Source organism: Micropterus salmoides, unplaced genomic scaffold, assembly GCF_014851395.1.
Source record: "Micropterus salmoides isolate LMB-PRFRI ecotype aquatic unplaced genomic scaffold, ASM1485139v1 Ms_hic_scaffold_11, whole genome shotgun sequence".
Classification (NCBI taxonomy): domain Eukaryota; kingdom Metazoa; phylum Chordata; class Actinopteri; order Centrarchiformes; family Centrarchidae; genus Micropterus; species Micropterus salmoides.
Genome location: NW_024040152.1, coordinates 8,396,966 through 8,420,016, shown reverse-complemented (window position 1 = coordinate 8,420,016; position 23,051 = coordinate 8,396,966). Strand labels below are relative to the sequence as shown.

The following is a 23,051-nucleotide window of genomic DNA, read 5'->3' as shown; positions in this document are numbered from 1 at the left end:
ATGTAAAAACAAAACAAGTATTTGCTGAGCAGCTGAGTATAGAAAAACTTCCCCCCTTCAAAAACCATGAATAGTGGTGCAAAGGATCAGTAGGACTACGGATCATCTCCACACGGATCGGCACGCAGATTGGTGCAAAGTTTAACTATCAGAGTATAGTACTAAAGTAATAAATACGTAACGTTACATATTATCTTTTTAAATAAATTTTACCCCAACAAAATCACGGATCGATCCGAGCCGACCAGAAAGGGTTGACCCCCCCCCCGGCAAATCCCAACCTGTTTTTTGAAGGACCTCATTGACTGGACTGGAAAATTGATGTAATGGAGAAAGAAACCTGAAGGTGGCAGTAATGCAATATCGGGGATGCCAACTGCTATAAAACCTCAAAGAAGGAGAAACATAACAGATAGACTTGTGTGAGTCCAGTCGTTTAGGTTTGGACTTTACTCCAACAAACGCAAACAGGTAAGTTTAGTCTTTGATTCAGTTTGTAAAGTGACCTAATAAAGTGCTTGCCAGTCCTGTGCACTGGTAACTATCGAAATTAACTAAGTTTGTTAAGAACTTCTTGCTATTTATCAAGGTGAAACACAGAAAACAAACTAATAAAAAAATAATCAGTAGAGCCTATAAAAAAAATATAAACTTGCGCAATACAATTCACTTAACAGGAAGACATAACAGCTAGCTTTAGGTAATGTCGAAGTTTCTATATCGTTTCTTTATCAGATTCTAGTCCGGTGAATACCACCAGAACAATCGTGTGTAGACTGTACATGTAAGTCTGATTTCCTACTTGTGAAAAATATTCACCCCGACTTTGAGTAAAGTAGTAGAATGAAGTCACGCAAAAATGGCAGCTCCCATGGAAGCACACATTGTAAATAGTAAACCATAAACTAAAACAAAGCAACTAAGTATATTTCCATTTATTTAAATTAAAACACTTCATGCTATCATAGTAAAACCAGTTCTGCATGTAACGTTAATTGATTTAGATTTAGTCATCTTCTCTGCACAAAAGTTATTCAGTAAAATGTTAAACGCCAAAACATAGGAAGTATAATCTACAACATTTAGTGACTTTTGAGGATTACCAACTGGTGTAGCTAGACGGGTTTATGAGTAACGTCTGTTTGTCATTTTTCATTAGAAGGGCCATCCTTTTAATTAACACCAAGGGCGCTACTGATGGTGCAACTGTGTGCACACCTGACAAAGAGTTTGCCACTGTCCGCCATGTTTTTCGTGCACTTTTGGGTGTCCTGCACCATTAGGCTTTAAGGTCGGAAGTCGGGAAATTTCAAATGTTAGATTTCTGAGTAGTCTGGAATGAAGCATAACACCTGTTCTGCATCTAAAACGATGAAGAAACATGGGGCCAGGTACACCAGGGGCACTGCTGAGGCTTCAACCGTGTGCACAATTGACAAAGAAACATTAGTTTGTCGAGGTCAGGAATGTTTTTTTTTTTTTGTTCATTTTCGGCCGCATAAACTCGGAGCAGGATTTTCCCACTTCCCATGTCAAAGGGAACGCAGCATCTACCTATCTTTTTTTTTTTTTTCTTTCTCAAAACTTTATTCAAAATTAGGACATACAGCAGGAAAACAACATCCGTACATCAATAAAGTCTATGGACAAATCACAAATGGAGATCAAGGGGTTATCAAAAAAAAGTATCACTAAACAAAGGCAAAAGAAATATCTTGCTTAAAGAGGTCACATGATTTAACGGCTTTTTTGTTTGTACACTCAGATATTGAGAGAACATAGTGTTTAATGTTAGCAGATTGTTTTTATAATATGTTAGTATAGGCTACTACTTTTAACCCCCCCCCCCAAAATACATTTTAAAATTAATAGTTAATTAATAGGCTGCCTCTGTTTTATATTGTTTGCTGCTGACTTTATCCATTGCCAGCATCATAATTTGTTAACCGTTAATGTCCGTAAATCTTCTAATTAAGTGGGGAAAATCCACTAACAGGCAACATGTTAACTTGATTCAATTGTCCTAACATAATCTTATTTATTTTTACACGTCTTACCTTTTTAAAACGTGCATCCCAGATAGCATTTTCTATTGCAGCTGTGCTGCACTGCTAGTATTTGATGCTAACTTCTGGGAACTATTCAGACGCTCCATGACCCGCCATTGCTGTAAAGAGATGACGTGACTCTCTCTATCTATCAATCTCTGAAACTTCCCTTTTCTGCAAAGAAGTTATTAAGGAAAATGTAAAAAATGTGCAAACATTAGGAAATATACTTTTGCAGATCAACGTTACCTACTGATAGCTAGATGGGAACATGGGGGGGGGGGTTGTCACTCATTGTCATTAAAATTACATTATCATGCACCTTGAACCTGGAGGTCAGAAGTTGGAAATTTTAGCTGGTAAATTCTGACCTTCAACTTTGACTGGACCTGTACTTGCCAAAAAAACCCCACCAACTAACCTGTCAGTGTCTAGAGACTCTGGCAGTTTAGTGTTGTACTTGTTGGGTTTTTTTTTATTTGGCACCGTGGTTACATTTGAGGCAGTGATGGGGATTCAGCATTTAGTTTAAGGTGAAAGTTTAACCTGACTTAGCAGATTCAAAGTTTACAAACTCTTTTCTCTTTCAGTCTACAGGAGCAGGCAGGATGTCCCTGACCATGACCAAGGGTGATGGAGTCACTGTATTCACTATGACCTCTGACCCACATAGTCCATGGCCTCCACTGTGCCAAATCCTCAAGGGCCTTTGCTACAGCCTTGAGTGCTGCTCTGTGTCTCAGCACCTGAGGAGGGTCCAGACTTCTCAGTCAGTACTGGGGGTGAGTGACAACTTTATGTGTCTTTCAGTTAATTTCCTCACTTAATACTGATTTGAACTATTAATAAAAAAATGTTTGATCAAAAACAAATTGTTGATCTGTGTCCATGCCACTCTCTAAGTTTAGTGTTCTCATTATGCTGTCACATTGCATGGCAGCTACTGCAGAGAGGTTGGGTGACCAGACGTCCTGAAAAATTCAGGATGGTCATTGTGAAACATTATCTTGGTGTTGCCCACAGATGGGCACTGTTCTGTCTCTCCATTGGCTACAGCAGGGACTGCATGATATCTGGTCAACAGAGTTATTATAGCCACCTTTTTATTTTCTAGTGTATATATCGGAAGTTACGGTCATGAAGACAGGACAAGTGTAGGTGCAGGCAGCCACAGAGTAGGAGAGATCTGACACGCTCTTTACACAGTTGACACAGGCACTGCACTGATGAAAGTAATAAAAAAAATTAAATGGTTATGTAACCGATCATAATTTACATACAACATAATGACAGATGTACTGGAGGCACACCCATTCCCAACTCCCTTGTCCTGAAATTCTCTTATACTCATCTGGTCACCCTGTGAATGGGTGATTGTGACATGGAAAGTGCTTTGAGTGGTTGAAGACTAGAAAGGTGGTTTATAAATACACTCCATTTACCTGGTAAATGCAATTATAGTACTGTACGTGTGTGTTATGCATCCTATTATTTATACTGTGTTTCCTTCACAGGCTGTACAGATTATGGTCGGGTTACTCAACATCGGCCTTGGAGCGATCCTCTGTAGCAGTCATGGTGGCTTTTCATGGCCGATGAATGAAGTCTACTTTCCTTTTTGGCTCGGAGGATTGGTAAGCAAACAAATTTTGTTTTTGTTTTTTTTATGCTCTTAAGTGTCAAAACCAAGATGCAACGGAATATTCCGCACAAAATTTACATCTGTATTAGAGCTGTAATGATTTAACAAATTAGACCACTGAAAGAAAATTGTCAACTACTTTGTTTTCTAATCGACTTTTCAGTTCAGTAATCTTTCAAGCAAAAACATCAAACATTTGCTGTTTTGCTTTTCTTTATTTATGGAGCCTTTGGGTTTTGGATGGTTGGTTGGACAATAGAAGGAAATTGATGTCACTTTGGGCTCTGGGAACTTTTTTGACATTTTATAAACGATTAATCGATTTGGTTATGAAAACTACTGTCAAATTAATCGATAATGAAAATAATAGTTGGTTGCAGCCCTTATCTTTATACTCCCAAGTTTCTCCAAAAGCTCAGACAAATGCAACTTTATTGGGGATGTTCAGCTAACAGCTTTTCTCATACACACTCTGAGATGTCCTGAACCAACTGTGAAAAGATTGAATGAAAGTTTAACTCAGCATCTTCACTACCTGCTGCTGTTTTAGTATGACCTGGTGGAGATTTTTCTCCTGCTCCACCAGCAAATTTTCACTTATTTATCAAAACAATTTCATACATGGTTTCCAAATGAGGTATGCTAATAAATTAACTTGACTTTTCACTTGGCGAAACATTTTGGTTCATTCATTGACTGTCATGTCCCCTTCAGTGTAAATAAATCCTTTTCACAAGACATGTTTACTTGACACAAATGGAAAAAACTAAAGGAATTGCACATATTGTGCTTTGACTGCATGTTACTGGACATGTTACTCTATAAGTTCTGTTCTTTCACTGTTGTCTGCTAGTGTGAGCACATGATGAGGGGTTACCTAGTTTCCCTCTTCATGCTCAAAATGCTGTTCACTCAGTCACAGATTCTAGAAAAGTGTTTGTGTTGAAGAGTGGAAGTTTAAAGATTTTGTTTTTTGTTTTCAGTTTATATTATTTGGTACCATGAGCATTTTGTCTGAGAAGTTTCCCAGTCCATGTCTGGTGAGTAGTTCAGCTTTATAACATCCTCATATTATCTGAAAAGGACTTGTTTTATTATATTGTCATCTCTTGTCACTGTTTTATTTAAAGACACAAGTAAATTTGAGGAGAATTTTGTACTTGGTACTAGGTCTGTGCTAATAATCGAATTTTAATCACGATTTCAATTTTGTCTTTCAGCGATTATTTAAAAACAACTTTATGCTGTTTACTGCCCGGTGTGTTTTTTGTCTTTGGTCGTACATAAACTGACAAATCTTATATTTCAGGTCCTCCTCAGTGTGATTCTGAATCTGGCAGGAGTTGCTTTTGCCATTGCAGCCATCGTACTCTACAGCATCAGTGTAGCAAACAACTATTTGTGGTGGTTGTGTGATCGTAACTATTATTATGACTACACTACACCAAGTCCAGCTTCTGAGGAGAAGGCCCTGATAGATAAATGCTTGGAGGGCAAAGCATTGGTTCTGGTAAGTGTGGAAAGTCAGCAGTCAAAAAGTTAAGTTGTACAACAAGTATTATTTTTCTTGTATGCCAGTCACCTTTTGAAATGCTAGTCACATTTAACGTTCACTATATTTACACAAACATTACATGCATGTTTGCATGTAAAAAGGACTGATGTATTTCAGTACATGACATCTGTCCACCTCACTTACCAACCAGGTGTTTCAAAGGTACCTACACAGAACAGGTTTACCACAGTGTGGGTCTGTCCCCGACTAAGGATTTACATAGTCGAATGTGTGTTTTTGTGCAGGGCGTTTGGGAGCCGAAGCTAAACTGAGGCTTCTTGTTGACCATTGTCTCACTCTCCTGCGATTCACCACTCTTGTGCAGAGTTTTTGCCGTGGAGCCGACAACTGCGTGCACGTCTTGGTTCCTCGCAGGTCTATTTCAAGTAGCAGCTCTTTAAAAACGACAAAATATTCTTTGTGCGGTGATAAATGTCCCGCGAGGTGCAGACAACTCTGCACAACACTGGTGAAGCTGTGGCTCCGTCTCTTCGGCAAGTTTTCCTCCTGCCACTACACACACGCGCACACACGCTACGCCTACACATGCTCACTGACGACCCACAGTTAGGATTACAATTTTGGATTTATTCACGCACTTTAAAAACCATTTATTGGAAGTTATTTTTTTAAAATTCTTTTTACATGTTTGTTTACAGCATTAAACATTGAAGTGTTATTGTAATAGTCTGTATATTAACTTATTGGGAGAAAACTGGTAATTCTATGTAAAATCAGACATTAAGCACCCCCATATCGCCAAAATGGCATGATCCTTGTTTCACTGCAAAGCTTCGACTGTGAGATTGACAGTTGAATCAGGCTCTGCCCATCGACGCATCAAATCTTCAACTATTTGGGTCAGCCCTACCACAGCGTATTATTTATTTTTTTGGGGGGGGAATTATGTGATTTTAAGTATCTTATAGATAGGATCTGATAAAGTGCATTTGAGAAACTGCTTGGCCAGCACATCAAAAACAACTTCCTAGTCAACCTGGGCCCTCACAGTGTTCACACACAAATGACCCCTACATCAGAATGCTGTTTGTTGCTATCTGCTCACCATTTAACTAGGGCTGGGCGATATGGCCAAAAATGTTATCATGATAAACATTTTATATCGATAATTATCACGAAATGTCAAATCATTATTTCTTTCAAGTTTAAGGGATGATTTTTGCTCCTGTGTAAATACAAGAAACTAGATCGTTAATTGTGTGACACTTTATCTTTATGGTCAGAATGTGACAACACTTGATGCTTTACAGTGGATCACTTAAAAAATCTGAGGTAGAACAGTTAAAACTATTATAATAAAACAAAGTCCCTTTTCCTCAACAGAATAAATATTTAAATAGAAAAATTAAGTGCTAATTTGTTCAGATTCAAATTAATAAAACCAAATATTTATTGACAATATATTGAACATTTATTATATTGTTATTGAGGAAAATTTATATTGCGATAATTATCATTATTGTTTTATTGCCCAGCTCTACATCTAACACAATCTCCCCCTTGAAACTGACTGGCAAACTCACCACTCTGGGCTTAAGTACTACTCTGCAATTGGATATTTGACTTCCTCACTAACAGACCCCAGACAGTTTGGATGGGCGGCCACGTCTTCCATTCTAGTGCTCAACACTAAAAATAGTTCACACTCGGTTCCTGTTCAGCTTTCTTTCCTTTACCAAATGCTTTGACTTGGGTCGATGAACTTTGCTGCTGTTGGCTTATGGTCTTTAATGAGTTCTTGTGATAATCATTCACTCGCAGGTCTGATGCTTCAACTTGATGTGTTGAAAAGTTAACACTGTTGTGTCCCACCAGATGCTTGTAAGAAGTATTGATGCTGTGCTGGTTGTCCTGTCAGCCCTGGAGCTCTGCGTTGTCATTAGCTCTGCCGTCTTGGGGCTCAAAGCGCTGAGGAGCAGTGAGAAGACAGAAAACAAGGTAGAGCGTGCATAAACACATTTCACTGTTAAACCCAGTGTAGCGGATCACCTACTTTAATATTAAAAATTACACTTGTTCCTTGGTACACCACCCTGAAAACAGCTACAACACGATATACAATAGCTACAATATAACCCAGATGATGTTTTTAACGATCTGTCCTTTTGTCACTAATTACAATGTTGTTACATGGTAAGCAAGAGGTCAATAAAAATTGCATTAAACATCTACACAATGTTTTCTGGATAATGTTAGCTGGGTTACTGATTGATTTTAGATGGCTAATTGACATTCATTCCAACTTGGGTTATAAAGAAAGATTACCGCAGTGTTACTTCCTAAGACTGCACTTTGAACGATATATGATAAGCATCTGTCAAACCTTACTTCAGACATCAGGGCGTGAGGAAAGAGAGAGTTCTTGTAGTGTGCTTTTCTTAAAGGTTTGACTGTCTGCAGCTTTTCTCATATTTCTTTCATAATTTTTCTCTTAGAGCGTCGGGGACCCAGAACACTACCAACCACTGCTAGAGGAAGTTACCACTAACCCTGTAGCCTGAATGAAAATCTCTCACTTTCAGTTAGCAGGAGCTATAATCCTGTGGAATTTATATCATTTATCGTGTGTACTGTAACTTCAGTGATTCTCACAATTTCTTCTGGCATGGTCTAACTTCTGGTCTTTTCCTACAAGGGTTGCTCTTATATTTTTGAGTATTTTTGGTAATAATATGTGTTAATTTGTATATGCTACTTTCATTCTTGGTTGTTTTTTTAAAAACAGTTCCTGTTGATTGGGATTTTCTGTCAAAATGTGCCTTACAGTCCATTTGTAGATAGAAGGGCAGTTCCTGTAATTGTCTGTGACATTGATTGACTGTTTGCTATTGTACAAAATTAAGCCAATAAATAAATAAATAAATGAGAAATGAACTGTTTGTGCTATTTGTGTACAAATATAGTAAAGGAAAGAAAAGTCAAAAGGAAAGCTGAAGTATGAGGTGAAGAGTACTACAATTTGAAAATGCGTTGTGTATTTTTCTAAATGCCGATGCGTTCCTGTTGTCATTGGAAATCAACATCTTTCAGTAGTTTTCTAAAATCATGTTGTTCTTTCAAGATACACTCTTTATTATATAACATTTTAAACAAGTTTATTCAAATTAAAGACAAGTTAAGTATTCTTACTGCACAGAGGGTTTTAGGACTAAAATGTCTGAATTTTTTATTTTTTTTTTAAAGATTGAATTGCGACTACACCAGGCCTGTTTTAACTTGATCATCATGTTGAAAACATTTGCTGCAAGGCTTTAGTTTATATTGAGCCATTTGAATCTGTTCATCTGGTATGAATTTTGATTGATTTTTGGGTCTGGATCGATTTTTATACTAATTTAGTGAATTAACTTTTAAGCAGAAATCAGTATTTCCTAGTATGGGTGACTTTGAATTATAATCTAATAATTTAAACATCTGTGGCTGAAAACAGATTCATCAAGGCCACAATTAAAGGACAACATTATGTCACAAGGAACATTATTGGTAGTTAATATTGTTGACATCCGACAGTGTCTTTTGTAATTGGTTCATGATTATGAGATTGAGATGAGCTGTCTTGAATATCTGTTGTTTGAGAAGCTTTTTTTTCTCTGATACATGTGCAGCAAGATTGACATTGTCCAGCCTCCCAGTAACAAGTGAACTGCAGTCTTTATTTGAAGAGACGGGTTTTATTAAATTCATGCCAAGTCAAAAGGTTGTGAATGTAAAAGAAAAAAAAAAGGTGTTTACAAAACACAGGATTAGCCACTGATTCTTTGCTATTTTATCGCATGAATTCAAAGAAAAAATGAGACCTCAGTCTGAAATAATAAAACTACTGATCAGCAGACCTTTGTGTTGTCTGAATTAAACATTAAAATTTTGTACGCAAATTAGATTTTTCCAAGGACCGAATCTCAAGTTGTCAATGACTGCAGTCAAAAATGTGAAAATGACAGCGTACACCGTAACGGCTGACTCAGCTAACCTCTGCTATGTCATGATAGTGGGCATACTGTAACACACACAATGTACATTATAACTTATTGGTCATGATTTGTGCATTTCCTCCACTACAATTACTCACTTTGATGCTGAGAGGTTCTTCCAGCAACACTGTTTGCTTTTTGTGGACATGGGGCTTTTATTCTGAAAATAACTGAACAGTCTTACAGGAACTTAACTTTTTGTTGCTGCCAAATTAACTGTTGGTGCTGACAGAGGATTCATATTGTAGCAATAACAGCATCAGGTCATTAACAGGTGAGTTTTCTACACAAACGCACTCATGACTGACAATAATGTGAGCTTTACATGGAGACACCATGCTGAGTGAGCTCTGAATTGTTTTGTTTTTTTGCGTTGAAATTGAACTTGAATTAGCCTGTGTTTTATTGGTTCTGTTGTTTGCAGAGAGGTTAGTTTTGAGATATCTGTGAGAGTGGTTCTGGTGAAAAACGCTTACATGCAAAGTGCAGCAGTGTGTGAAGGAGAACTTTTCCCTAAAAACTAAAAAAGACATCCAGCCTCCGGATGAAAACTAATGTTTGCAAAAGGTTCAATAGTGCTAAATATTAACGTCAGAAAAGTACACCTTATGACAATGTGACATACTGTTTGATGTAGTAAAGACTCCTCGGAAAAAAAGCATTTTGCAGGTTGAAAACTGAATCAAATGATGCTTTTAGTCAGGCAGCTGAAACATCTGCAGCATATTTTTGAGTTACTAAATAACAAACTTCAAGCAATGTGGTTTTGTGTAAGGGACAATAAGTTTAATCTCACTGCCTCATGGTATAACCCACGGCCTTAATACACATGCATATTTGGATTTGATAGGGTTGTTGGTCGATACCAGTGACTCTGTTTACTTTGGCAGGTGCTGAGACTTTAACGCAGTCATACGCTGACCCATTCTCCTCTGCAAATACCCACCTCTCTCTCTCTCTCTCACACACACACACAAGCAAAACAAAATGAGCGATTTAAGAGCTTCAACCTTGAGTCAAAAGTAGCCTACCATAATTCAAGAGTACTTGGTGTGGAGGAGGACACACATTCACAACAACAAAATAAAATCTCCCATTTTTTGTTTCAGGTGTGTGTGCAGGAGTCAAATACAAGGGAGTGACAGTCATCACTGTAGCAGCTGACTGTAAGAGCATGTTTCCATTACTGTGCCAAATCCTGAAGGCTCTTTTCTACAGTCCAGAGCGCTCGGTGTACCAGGGGGTGTTGCAGACTAGCGTCACTACAGCTCTCGGGGTGAGAGAAATTAAAATAAATGTATTTCACATACATCTATTAAGTGGTGGTCTTTAGATATCCAGTGTAAGATAAAGAGATTTAATTGTTTCCAATCTTTTACAGACTATACAGATCATGGCAGGTCTGTTCAACATTGGACTTGGGCCAGGACGAACAAGCACAAATCCTGGAGATTTGACAAGTTTAGGAGCTGCTTACTGGCTGGGTGCTGTGGTAAAATAGTCCAATGTTGTGATAAAATTACCATGACAGCTTAGTAATGTAATGTATCTTGAGCTATTATGTTAAGTGTTGTGTTACCAAAATATTTACACATGCAGGGAATTCTAGATTACGTTTTTTGAGGTTCTCTTGACAATTACATCATAACAGTTTCTGTTTAGTTTCTGCTTGATTATCCCTGATGTGAGCTATCTGTTTGACCCTTCATCAGTTCATTGTAACTGGAATCATGTCCATTTTGGCCGGACAGTTCCCTTCTCCCTGCTTGGTAAGTAGAGTACACCAAAGTCCATGGACTAATTAAAGGAAATGTGCACAAATATGATAGTATGGTAATTGTTTTTACTTTTTCTTTTAAATTATTTCCATCAGATTATTTTATCATGTAATCTCTATTTTTATGCAAAGCACATTTAATTGCACATATGAAATTGCCTTGCCTAATGTGTCTTCAAATCTTAGCTGAAATACAAAACGCAATCAAATACTGCTTGAACTGGAATTGTAATTGAAGGGATATTTCCTCTTAGGTGGGCTTCACTGTGTTCATGAACATTGCTGGAGCTATCTTTGCCATTACTGGCATTGTGCTGTATGCCATAGACCTGGGAGATGCATCTCTACTCTGGATGTGTGACAGCAGAAGGAACAGTACTGATCATTACGGTGATAACTGCAGAAATGTGGCGCTCTTTGCCCAGGTAAGCATACTTCTAAAGTTAAACTGGAAAACACAACCATACAGTGGTAAAAGAAGGATTCAGAGCCGTTACATAAGTACCATACTGTACTAATATTCTATTACAGTGCAACCAATAATTGTTTGCATTATGGATTAAACTGCTTAGTATTTTCTCCATTAATTGATTGATTGTTTGGTTTGTAAAAATTGTGACCTTCACAATGCTTTTTTGTCCAACCAATAGTCCAGGGCCTGTATTTATCAAGCTTCTCAGAATTACTCATAAGAACACTGCTAAGAACTGACTTAAGAGTAAAAAAATTCTTGGCTCAAAGCTGTGCTTAAAAGTTAGTTATCGAGCATCATTGTCCTAATCTGAGTGAAGTGTAGGACTAAATCTTAAGTGTCAGTCTTAGTGCTGATTCACATTGAATGGTGAAATTCCGAAGAGGAGTTTACGTTCAACACACATTTAACAATAAAGAATTTTCTCCTGTATTGCCGGCTACATGAACTATGTTTGCTTCTGTCGGATTACGGGGGTTGTTGTTAGGAAGTCGATGAAACGCGTGACAGTGTGTGGAGCTGTAAGTGCTAAAATTATTTCCATGTCTATTCGGCTTATTTGTGGTTGTGACGAGCCACAATCTTTGCTTTGCTGCGTTTGTCCTGTGGCAAACGAACGAAGCGTCATCTCCACCTTCAGTTTCACTGAATACGCATTACTGCGTAAAGTCAGTGATGAGATGACGTCCCTCACCAACTCGCTGACAAAGTTTATGCCTGCGCTGTCCGAGCCCGGCTGCGTTCGAAAAGTCTTTTTCGCTCAGGAAGGTTCCTAACTGAGTGAAGTGAACCGGAAGTATTTCAGTGGCAGACATGATAAGAGCTGTTCGAATTCTAAAATGGCACTTTGAGAAGCTTGATAAATAACAGCCCAGATCTCAAAAAAAACAAATTAAAATCAATAACATAATTACAAGGAAAAGCAGCAAATCTTCACCATTGTGAAGCTGGAACAATATCCAAATTGACTAATCAATTAATCAACTATTAATTTCAGCATAATTTGTGAAGTAACTAGTATCTAAAGCTGTCAAATAATAATAGTGGAATAAAAAGTGCAGGATTTCCCAATGAAATGTTGAGGAGTAGACGTATGAAGTAGCATTTACAGGAAACAACAGGCTGAACAAAACATGTGGGCTGGCCCAAGTTAATTCTCGATTAATTCGAGAAAGGCAAAGAGACATTAAAACTACAGGCTCCCAAGATGTGTATTCTGTGTCAGCCCCAGCCCTGAAAGACACAGCAAGATGGTTCAAATAGCTTATCAATGTCTTTACAGAGAATGGAAATGACATTTGTCTCACAGCCTCATGTTAAACAAGTGGATGAAAGGAAAATATCTACAGGGGTTATTTTAGGAAACTTTGCACCTTAATTAACAATAAAGTGTTAAATTAAGCTAATTTCTCAGGTAGGGAAATACATTGTGAAACACATGCTGGTTCAGTTCTGCATTTACAAATGACTATCTGGAGAGTACAACTGGATAAATAGAGCAACTAGTTTGGCAGTATGAAAACGTCTCTGCACTGAATTGCAAGTGTGAAACTTAGTTCACATATTAGTTTGATTAAAAAAAAATAAATTCAAAATTAAATTCAAAAAATGTTTTTTTCATCTATCAGAATTTGTTGACATCCATGGACGTGACGCTGATCGCCCTGGCTGTTCTTCAGCTCTGTGTCAATATTAGGTTGGCTATATTGGGCATCAGAGCTTTGACCAGTGAGATGAAAAAGGAACAGGTATGAACAAAGAAGACAATGCACATGTGCACATGAATTAGAGGACAGCTAGGTGGTATATTCAGAAAAGTGAAGCCAAGTATTTCAGTAGATTGAACTGTAACAGCAGCAATAACAGCTATAGTTGTTGTAGTAGGCATAAAAGTAGCACCTGCATTTCTGGTGCAGTATTTAATACTTGCAGTGTTAAATTCAGTAAAGAGTCACATTGTAGAATTCTCAGATTATTTTTTTTACTTTATCATCTTTTTTTTCTTCTGTGCAAACAGGATGTTGAAGATCAGCTGCCACAGATGAAGGAAGTCATCCTGAGCAGTACTGGTGCTTATCTCATTTAAGCTAAACACATGGATGCATGGTTAATAATCAGAACCTCATTATAATACTTGTGCTATTTACACACACTTGCTGAAAGTGAACTGCTTTATATTACAAGGACACTATCATTGTTTTTATCATTATTTTTAAATTAAACTTTCTTGAATAAAAACACGTCAAATTGTGAAAATGGTCCAAAGAGACACTGATGTGGAGTTTTTCAGATGTCATTTTTTACAGACGAAATTCCATTCACTTCAGTTGGATTGGGATTCCTCAAAATCTCATCAGATAAAACAAAGCTATGTGCACTGGTACCACCAGGGGTAACTGAAAGTGTAGGTTTTTATGTTTTAGATGTACCTACCATTTGAATCACCAGAGCTTTTAGGGTATTTCATGTTCAAGGTGGTGGATGTACAAGCAACACTTTAGACATCCTTAACCCTTTAATCCCACCAGTCACATTTGTGACAGTGTCTTTATGTTATTTCTGAAGCTCTAAAAGTTGTATTGTTGACTTTGGGCAAGAAATTCAACTTTTAAATGAAAAAATAGATTGTCTTGATTAAAATTGATCTACATCATGTGAATAGTGTGAAAAGGTCACATGACCAGATTAGTTTACTTCCTGCTTGCACACCTGGAAGAAGATGTCTTCACCTTAATTAACAGATAGCATTGTCATATTTTGTACAGATATTGTTTTAAGTGTCTACTACTGATATGTTTTGAGAAGTATACTCCTACATATATATTTTGCTCGTAAGAGGTGTAAATTTGTTAACGGTCACAAATGTGACCGTTAGTATAACACAGGGCTTCAATTGAAAACACAGGCTTTGGCTGTGATCCTAGTTATCATCTGTTTATTTTCACACATTTTAAAACTATCAGATGTGTTGGACCTCCTAGACATACGAGACCACCCCCAAGTGCTGTGTGCAGCATCATGATCATTTCTACATTTGAAAAAGTAGGATTTGAAAATGACAGTGATGGCTCAGATAGGTAGACTGCCAATTGAAAGAGAACCAATTGGTTTGAGATGTCAATAGAGAGGTGGTGACAGAGCAGTGGCTGAGGCACATGCCTGTGGTGAGAGATCACAGGCATGTGCCTGTGCCAATGTGTTGCTGAGCAAGACACTTAACCAGTGTCTAGTTGCTCCCGAGGCGTGTGACCTCTGACATATATAGCAATTGAAAGTAGTTGAGGATAATAATTATTAATTGTGTCAAATACCTATATAGTGCCAACCAATCTGAACATGGATGAGTTTCTATAGGGTTCTTCTCACATCACTTGTCTTGGTCATATAACTGTGATATTTACAATGAAGCAAGGCCTACAGGTCTTTGAGGGGTGAAAGACTGATTGGTATGTTTGATTGGTTTAGATTGGTAGATGTTTTATTACAGAAAGTGTATGAAACCCATGATTGAAATAGTTGTTACTTATGGATGGAATTATAGTGGAAAAAAAAACTATTCCCCTTTTTGCTGAGGACCCCTGGGAGTCCCCGGAGCCCACTTTGAGAACCACTGTTCTTGGGATTAAACAGGTTAAACACACTGAGCCGCAGTTATGACATTTTTTCCAATGAAAGGAAACATCACTCTTGTTGTATAAGTATCTCATACTACATACAAGAAACCTGCTTAGAATAAGAATGTAGTGTACACCGCAAGTAATTCACCATGGTTTGACTTTATATAGTAGGCTACACAGGAAAAATGTTAAATATGTCTGTTATCAAACATGACAAAATACTTTTGAGTTTTTATATTTTCTTAGGCTTTTTTTTTTCCAAGATTAGATTAGATTGGCCTTTGATATGAATATACAGTGTTTGTAATAGCTAATATAAAAACCCTTTTGTATTTTCTTAAATTCTAAGAGCTGACATGAGTGCATGCAGCTTTGACATGTCCCTTTGAAATTGTTAAAAATGCGCAAAATTTAAAGATGGGTAATTTTGTTTATGAGGCTTTTATTTTGAAGCAATCAAACCGGTGACAGGAAGCAACAGTTTTCTTGCAGCTATAGCTGCGACCTGAACTCACCATCGGCAAACCAGACTGTTGCAGTTACACGAACCAGGTAAGTTCTCTGCACACAATAAAACAGCGCATAATTCATAATAATTAGAACTTTACAATTAAACCTGTTGAGCTCTAAACTGGGTGATATGGAAATTTTGTTATTGATAAACAGGATTGTAAGTTCTGCAAGATAGAGGTGAACTTTCATCAAAAAGTTGGAAAGACCGTTATTAAATGAATATTGTCATTGTTTTATTTAATCATTTTGAACATTTTTGTTGCAAAATTCTCCTTTTTTTTGTGAAAGCTTTATTTGTGTGTGTTAGCTTTTGATAAGAGGTTGAGGTAACAAACACAATACACTGTCTGGGAAACAATACTTTCTCCCTCCTAAGGACAAATCCCTTTTTTATTTTTAATGAATTTTGTTTATGAATCTAAAACCTCTTATTTTTTACATACTGGCCTCAAGACATAATAAATGTCTTGAGGCCCATAAGAAATCTTTTATGGTATAATTCATACAATATAATCTAATGGATAAATCATATGGTCTATAAAATGTCAGAAATGGCCAATTAGATTACATTTTTAAATCATTATTTTCAATATATTACTGTTGATCTCAGTATTATACCTGTATTTTACGTACCTGTACATATATATTCCTGTGTCTTTACATTTCTGTGTGGGTGTGTATTTATAGATACCTTGCAAGTACCTTGCAACTAAGAACTTTTTTGAAACTCAGTTCAATTATCATCTGCCAAGAAAATAATTCATGCTTCAACATTGATTCATGCATTCATTTCATGTAGGCCTATGCATTCAAAATTACTGGAATGCACTCTTCCTGCCTCACACAACAAAACCTCGATCAACTTGCTGACTCAAAATGCTGCAGCCAGGCTCATAACCAGTTCCAACAGGAGAGAACACATCTCACTGGTTTCATTGGCTCCCTGTCCATCTTAGAATAGATTTTTAAATTTTAATGACTCTATAGTTTTTACTGTTTGTTTGATTGATTTCGCAGTTTTATTTTCTTTTGTTATATTTTATCATAATATTTTACTTATCGTTTGCTTTTTTTGAAAGTGCTACATAAATAAAGGTATTATTATTAATAATACTAGACTATATACAATATATACTAAACTTGCATCAATCATGTACGTACATAATATTAGCAGGTGTGGTGTTTATTTAGAATGAAAGAGTAGTTTCTAGTTAAATCTTATGTTAAAATGATTTATGTTTTTATTTCTTTAATTATCTACATCTGTAGTTTGCTTCGTGATTTATGTGTAACAGTGCAATTCATAAAGTACTGTATCTATCCATCTATCTAGCCAGTCATCTCCATGTCATGTTGCAGGTGTGAGACATGTCCATCACTGTTGTCAAAGACAAGGGAGTGACAGTGGTCACGGTGGCGGATGATGGTCAGAGCATGTTCCCACCACTGTGCCAAATCCTCAGGGGTCTTTGCTGCAGTCCGATGTGCTGCTCAGTGTACAAGAGGCTGTTGCAGAGCAATGTGGTTTCAGCTCTTGGGGTGAGAAAAATTTTAATGTATTTAGTCAGTTGCGGTGACAAGTGGTGGTCTTAAGCTGTTAAGTTGTAAGACAATGAGATGTAAATGCTTTGAATTTTTTACAGACTATACAAATCATGGTGGGCCTTTTCAACATTGGACTTGGGCCAGGACGAACAAGCACAGCCTTTAAGGATTTTTATTTGGGAGCTGCTTACTGGCTGGGTGTTGTGGTAAAGTAATATTGTTGTGTTAATATTAGCTTAAGAGCATATTTATTTATTTATTATTTCTTTTAAACTGTTTTCCTAATGTTTTTGTAGTGCTTAACCAAACAGACACAATTACCAGAATGTTTTAAAATTAAATAACAACTGAAATAATATTATTAATTTTAATGGATTTTACTGAGCTGTCTGCTGTTCTCTCTTCAGTTCATCGCAGCCGGAATTATGTCTGTTCTTGCCGGCCGGTACTCCTCTCTTTGCTTAGTAAGTAAAGACTTAAGGCTCTTTCAAACATGCACTCATGTCCTCATATCTGAACAAGCACCCTTAGTCACATACTGCCTTCTAAGATCAATGTAATGGATTTGACATCTTCACCATAATCAGTTGAATAAAGCATGAAACACTGTGGCAAAGAGGCAATTTTAAGCTGTTGAGGTTATTCTTCATTGATTGTGTGAAAACATACATCTTTCCTCTCAGGTGGGCTTCGCTGTGTTTGTGAACATAGTCGGGTCCATCTCCGCCATCGTTGGCGTTGTGCTATATGCCATAGACCTGGGCGATGTGTCTGTCACCAATATGTGTGACGGGAGCAGATACAATGCTGATGACTGCAGACTTGTGGCGTACCTTGCCCAGGTAAGCATACTTTTAAAGGAAAAGCTGGTTTTATGATCTATTTTTCTCATTGTCAACAAATCTTGTGAAAAAAACAACAATGTGTTGTCCATTTCTCAATACTTTCCATCTTCTCTACCCTCATGCAATCAAGGATTTTCGTTCCTATACTGACAGCTCACAAACACGTAGTTTCATTTTTATTTATTTTCATTTTTCTTAAAACAGCTGGACACTGTAGATTTTAGCAAAAATTACTCAAAGAGGAGTTAATCGAGCGTTTGTTGGGGACTATTTTCAGCTGCGAATTAATATCCATATAATGCTTCGGTAGTGAGTAGGCCTATGTTCTGCAGCAGGATGGTGTATGTGGGATTGAGTCACAATAAAATGCAGTGTGTGAGTTCATGGTAATGAAGGAGCATGTCATCTATGTAACAGTGTGGCTCATTGACGTGTTTTTAATGATTTATGGACAACAATGGAGCTCTATGGCACAGAGGAATAAGATACAGTATACACAGTTGAATTCATTGTTGTGAATAATGAATACTTACACTTTAAATTTAAGTTTATTTTAAGTCCTATTTGAATCAAAATGAACTCTTTCTGTTGTTTTATTTTTTATTTCTTGTGTGTATCAGCGTTTGTTGACCGCCATGGACATTACGCTGATCGTCTTGGCTGTTCTCCAGCTGTGTGTCTGCATAAGTTTTGCTGTTCTGGGCATCAAGGCTCTGGTCAATAGGAAGACGGAAGAGGTATGAACCAAGACAAACACGCAAGACAACAATCCAAGTAAAGTATTTGTTAATAGTACTTGTCACAGTTTTCCTATTCACTGCTGGACAATCAACATCTATGCCGTAGTGGTCATGGTAGGAGTACAGTTTAAGTGGTAATTGGATTAGTGATTACTGTAGTGTTTGTACAGCAGTAGGGACACTATTATTAGGTATAACGTTTATATTTAGTAAAGACTCACACTGTAGAATTCTCGACTTTGTTGTGTTTTATAAAAGTTTAGGCTACTTTGTCTTGTTTCAACAGGATGGCAGAGATGTTGAGCTTACCCAGCCAGTGTTGAAGGAAGTCCTTGCCTAAAATAAATACATCCAATCAAAAAGATGAATAAGTATGAATAAGCAACACATCTTTGTAATCCTTGTAATAATTTTTTAAAACATATATCAGCTGAAAATGACAAAAAAAAACTACTTCAGTAAGACACTACAATTCATGTTAAAAAGAAAATTCACTCTGGAGTTTGTGAATGGAAATGTATGAAACATTTTTTCTATTGGTGGTGAATGTTGCAAAGCAAACACGATTGAATAAATAGTGGTAAGAATGGTGAAAACTGTACATTGTTTATTCACTTCACTGAAGAAATATCTGGGCAAATACACTTTCTTTCTGAGAGTGAGATGAAAACGTTGATATGTCTGTCTCGGGGAAGTGAGTATAGCCTAACTTAGCATAAAGCCTGCAGGGGGAAAAGGCTAGCCAAATGCACACCTACCAACACCTCTAAAGCTCAGTAATTAACATGTTGAATGTCATTTGTTTAATTGGTGCACAAGCAAAGATGTAAAAATGTTGATGTTAGGCTCCTATTTGTAATTCCGAGGGACGGATATCAAGAATTTTCATTGGTAATTTCTAACATCAGTAAACAAAGTATTAGCAGACAGCTTGAAAAAAATGCTGGTAAGCCACCAACACTGATCTAAATAAAGTCCACAATACAACTAAATTAGCTAATCTTGGCTATTATAATTGTTTGACTTTTGGTTCAGGTCTTTTCATTCATTTGATTCATTATCTCTGTTTTTCAGTATTTTCTCTTGAGAGTAAAATCTTTGAAAGCTGCCCAAATATACAATACATGGGTTAGGCTGTTGAATTTTCTGTGAATTACATTGTTTTTCTGGTCCACTGTTGTGGTCCTGACTAAAATATCTCAACTATTAAATGGATTGTCATGAAGTTTTGTACAAGAGGCTGCAGTTTGTGGTGCTGTTGAGTTGTATTGCATTATACAGAGATGTGTTTCTGTTATTTAGCCTACCCTCATTGAAATGAAGATGGTGGACAAAATAATAAAAACTGCACGTGGTTTCATTCGATTAATTGCCTCACCCTGTGATGAAACTGTGTGCCACTAGGTGGTGCTCATTCTTTTAAATTCACACACATCCCTGTACATTAACTGCTGAACTATTACCTTATTTGTGTCTGTACACTGTTTCATTATTTTGTGAATCTCCTTACAGTCACTCTGAACAAACAATCCCATCCTCAAACTTGACTTGCATGCAATATGAATGTTAAATGAGAGGAATGTTGGAGGTGGATGTGTTGACAGAGCATTAAATTTAATTAAAGACAAAAAAATGTATTATAGGATTTGCAACAACTCAAAGTGTGCCAAAATCATAAAGAATACCAGATCACGTCATTCTATCTATCCTTACAAAAGAAAACAATAAATGCTAACAGTTATTATCAGTTTGTTATGGCTGAGAGAAGGATTAGTCTGTGTGTACCAAGTGGCCTTGCATATTATCCTTGTTCAACTGTGTCTGAGGTTACTGTAGCTGTATGGCCTGTATTGTATTTGGTGAATTTAGAGCACTCAAATTCAAATTCCATCCTAGATTATTCTAATACTTTTAGTTTTAATACGGCAACACTGAGCTGAGATGAAATTGTGGGATTCTGGGAAACTATTGGGCACTCAAAGACAAACAAAATCTTTAATGTGTCTGTAACTTCCTGTACACATAAGAATAGAAGTTAACTTTTATGTAGTCCGACTTTTTTCAGAATTGAGTTTTATTCGAGTTGAATCTTTTGACCCATAAATATTTGAACATGACAGAGGCACCTGTCCTATTTTTGTGCGTCCTACAGCAGGTGCCTCGAATGTACTTGTTGATTCATGTTAAATTCTTGTTACACAATACACAAACAGTGGCTTAAGGCAGAGCCACAGGTATGTCTGTGTTTTCATGTATTATCAATCCTGAATGATGAGGCGTAAGATGTCTACGTAACCTGTATTTAAAGGTACAACTCCCAATGCCACAAATTCAAAACACAGGATTGAGAAACAAAGGAAATCTAAAAGTTGAACTTCCTTCAAGCACTTATTATTATTTGACTTTTAAGCAGTGTTGGCCAAAATGTATAGCTGCTGACTTGTGAACTGAAGGTTGCTGGTTCAAACCCAGTAGGATGAATCTATGTTCATTACCACCACTAATGGGCCCATGACTAGGCACTTAATCCCCAACTCCCTAAGTGTGAAATAGATGAAATATGATATTTACATACTGTGGAAATACCTCAAATGCATATATGTAAATTCATCACATGAGAAATGCTATTTCACATTAGATATTATATGTAAAATAGTTTTTACATTTGATTTCTTACTTTTCACTTCCAAACAAAACAAGAAAAATCCTAAGTGTTGGTATGATGTGAAAGGATGTGTGATAAACATGTTAAATTAGCTTCACATGTGATAGATTCAAATGTGCAAGTGCTAAAAGTGTTTCTGTAAAAGAAAGCTTGCTCTTGTTAAATAAAATAAAGTTTAAAAATACTAATTAATTAACCAGAACAGCACTAGTTAACTGTTAGCCACAGATAAACTGCATCAGAAAAGGTGCTCAAGAGCACTTTGGCAAAAATTTTACGAGCGACTTATTCCATGTTTTCCTGGAAATCAAATGGGCCACCTTCAAGTCACAGTGTGTCTTCTTTTTTTTTTCATTTTGGTTGGCTGCATAATGGAAGAGAAACCAGTCAGGAGTTATTTTAAATACTAAAGAGGTGGAGATGATGACTGAAGGCTTTGCATAGTTTGTGTTGGTGTCATTGTTTCTTATTATATTGCAAAACAGATAAAGGAGTCATTGCTCGTACATTGTTTAAAGCAGTATGAAAGGATCTAAAAGACGCCTCAGGTTACATTTAAAAAACAATACCAGACCAAAGTGTGAAACCACCTCTAAAGTAGAGTATTTTCTTTGACACCTAGTCCAATGGCAATGCCACATAAGCTTGTTAGGTCTTGCCCAGACACTGGTATGTGAAGAGGGAGGACAGAGGATCAGAGGTGCAGAGTGAAAACATGGTGTTTGAGAACATAGATTAGAAGTCAAAAAGTTTGTGGTTTAAGAGTTTTTGTGTTTTTTCAAAATTCAGACTGAAACTCTGTAATGGTCAAGACCCCTTGGTGAATCATTGCTTTTTGGCCACATAGTGGCAGTGCAGCAAACTGTAGACAGCAGTGACATATTTCTACATAAAAACCAAAACAATGAGCTGAAAGATGCCAAGATGCACTGTAGAACAGCTTTAGGTGTAGCCAACTTCAAAACTGTATGGAAATATAAACAAAGTATTGGCACCGTGTGTTCCTTGTAGTGCATAGCAAGGTCATTGCTTGTTCGAGCAAGTTGTGGATCAGCTTTATGACTTGTTTTGCGTAAGATATCAGGGCATTTAAATGAAGGACAGACGTTGATTACCACATTTTTACTAGTCAAGAGCATTATCCAATAAAGCTAAAAGCTCCACTTTTCCGCTTTCAAGCAACATTGATGCAACAGCTGGAAAGACAAAGTATGCAACAGCTAACTACCACAGTTTGTGGTAACAAAGGAAGTGTGCTTTTTATTTTTTATTTTAGGAATACTCTCTGAGGTGTAATTCTGACATGGGCAGCTGATCTCTCTTCCACTGGAAACTCTTTCATAATATAAAACACAACCCACAAAACAATTCCCAGCATACAGTATTTATTGGTCAAAATTAAAATAATCAAGTATAAGTTTGGATGTAGGCTACAGTAGCTGACCCACAAAGAAGTCCTTCAAAGAACGATCAAAGATTCAAACATGGGCTCTACAAGGGAGCAACTAACTTCATTGGGTTTTCTTTGAAGTCTTCTTCAGCATTAACAGACTATTTTGAGTTCCTCATGATAAAAATGCAACATCTTCCTAATCTTAAAGGAAGCTGCTGAGCAGATGATGCATCTCATAAACTTAGCC

At 36.9% G+C, this 23,051-nt stretch overlaps 2 protein-coding genes across 2 annotated transcripts; both read left to right on the top strand.

The window, feature by feature from the left end:
* Window positions 1-351: 351 nt before the first annotated feature.
* On the top strand, window positions 352-8,140 carry LOC119897126 (membrane-spanning 4-domains subfamily A member 8-like). Its single transcript, XM_038710704.1, has 7 exons — window positions 352-471; window positions 2,639-2,830; window positions 3,563-3,682; window positions 4,674-4,730; window positions 5,000-5,200; window positions 7,082-7,204; window positions 7,702-8,140. The coding sequence occupies exons 2-7, from the start codon at window positions 2,657-2,659 to the stop codon at window positions 7,765-7,767; spliced, it is 741 nt and encodes a 246-aa protein (XP_038566632.1). The 5' UTR covers window positions 352-471; window positions 2,639-2,656; the 3' UTR covers window positions 7,768-8,140.
* A 2,190-nt stretch (window positions 8,141-10,330) lies between these two features.
* On the top strand, window positions 10,331-20,092 carry LOC119898139 (the record flags this gene model as incomplete). The annotated part of the gene is made up of 12 exons (XM_038712315.1): window positions 10,331-10,513; window positions 10,619-10,729; window positions 10,950-11,006; window positions 11,269-11,439; window positions 13,115-13,234; window positions 13,504-13,570; window positions 16,983-17,155; window positions 17,260-17,367; window positions 17,569-17,625; window positions 17,845-18,003; window positions 18,627-18,743; window positions 19,033-20,092. Coding segments are annotated over 12 exons (1,377 nt in total), but the record flags the coding sequence as incomplete, so codon positions are not given.
* Window positions 20,093-23,051: the final 2,959 nt, after the last annotated feature.

Coding starts and splice junctions, on each gene's coding strand:
- LOC119897126 (XM_038710704.1), top strand. CDS start 2,657: ATGTCCCTGACCATGACCAAGGGTGATGGAGTCACTGTATTCACTATG. Junction 2,831..3,562: donor CTTCTCAGTCAGTACTGGGG/GTGAGTGACAAC, acceptor TTTCCTTCACAG/GCTGTACAGATTATGGTCGG. Junction 7,205..7,701: donor GTGAGAAGACAGAAAACAAG/GTAGAGCGTGCA, acceptor TTTTTCTCTTAG/AGCGTCGGGGACCCAGAACA.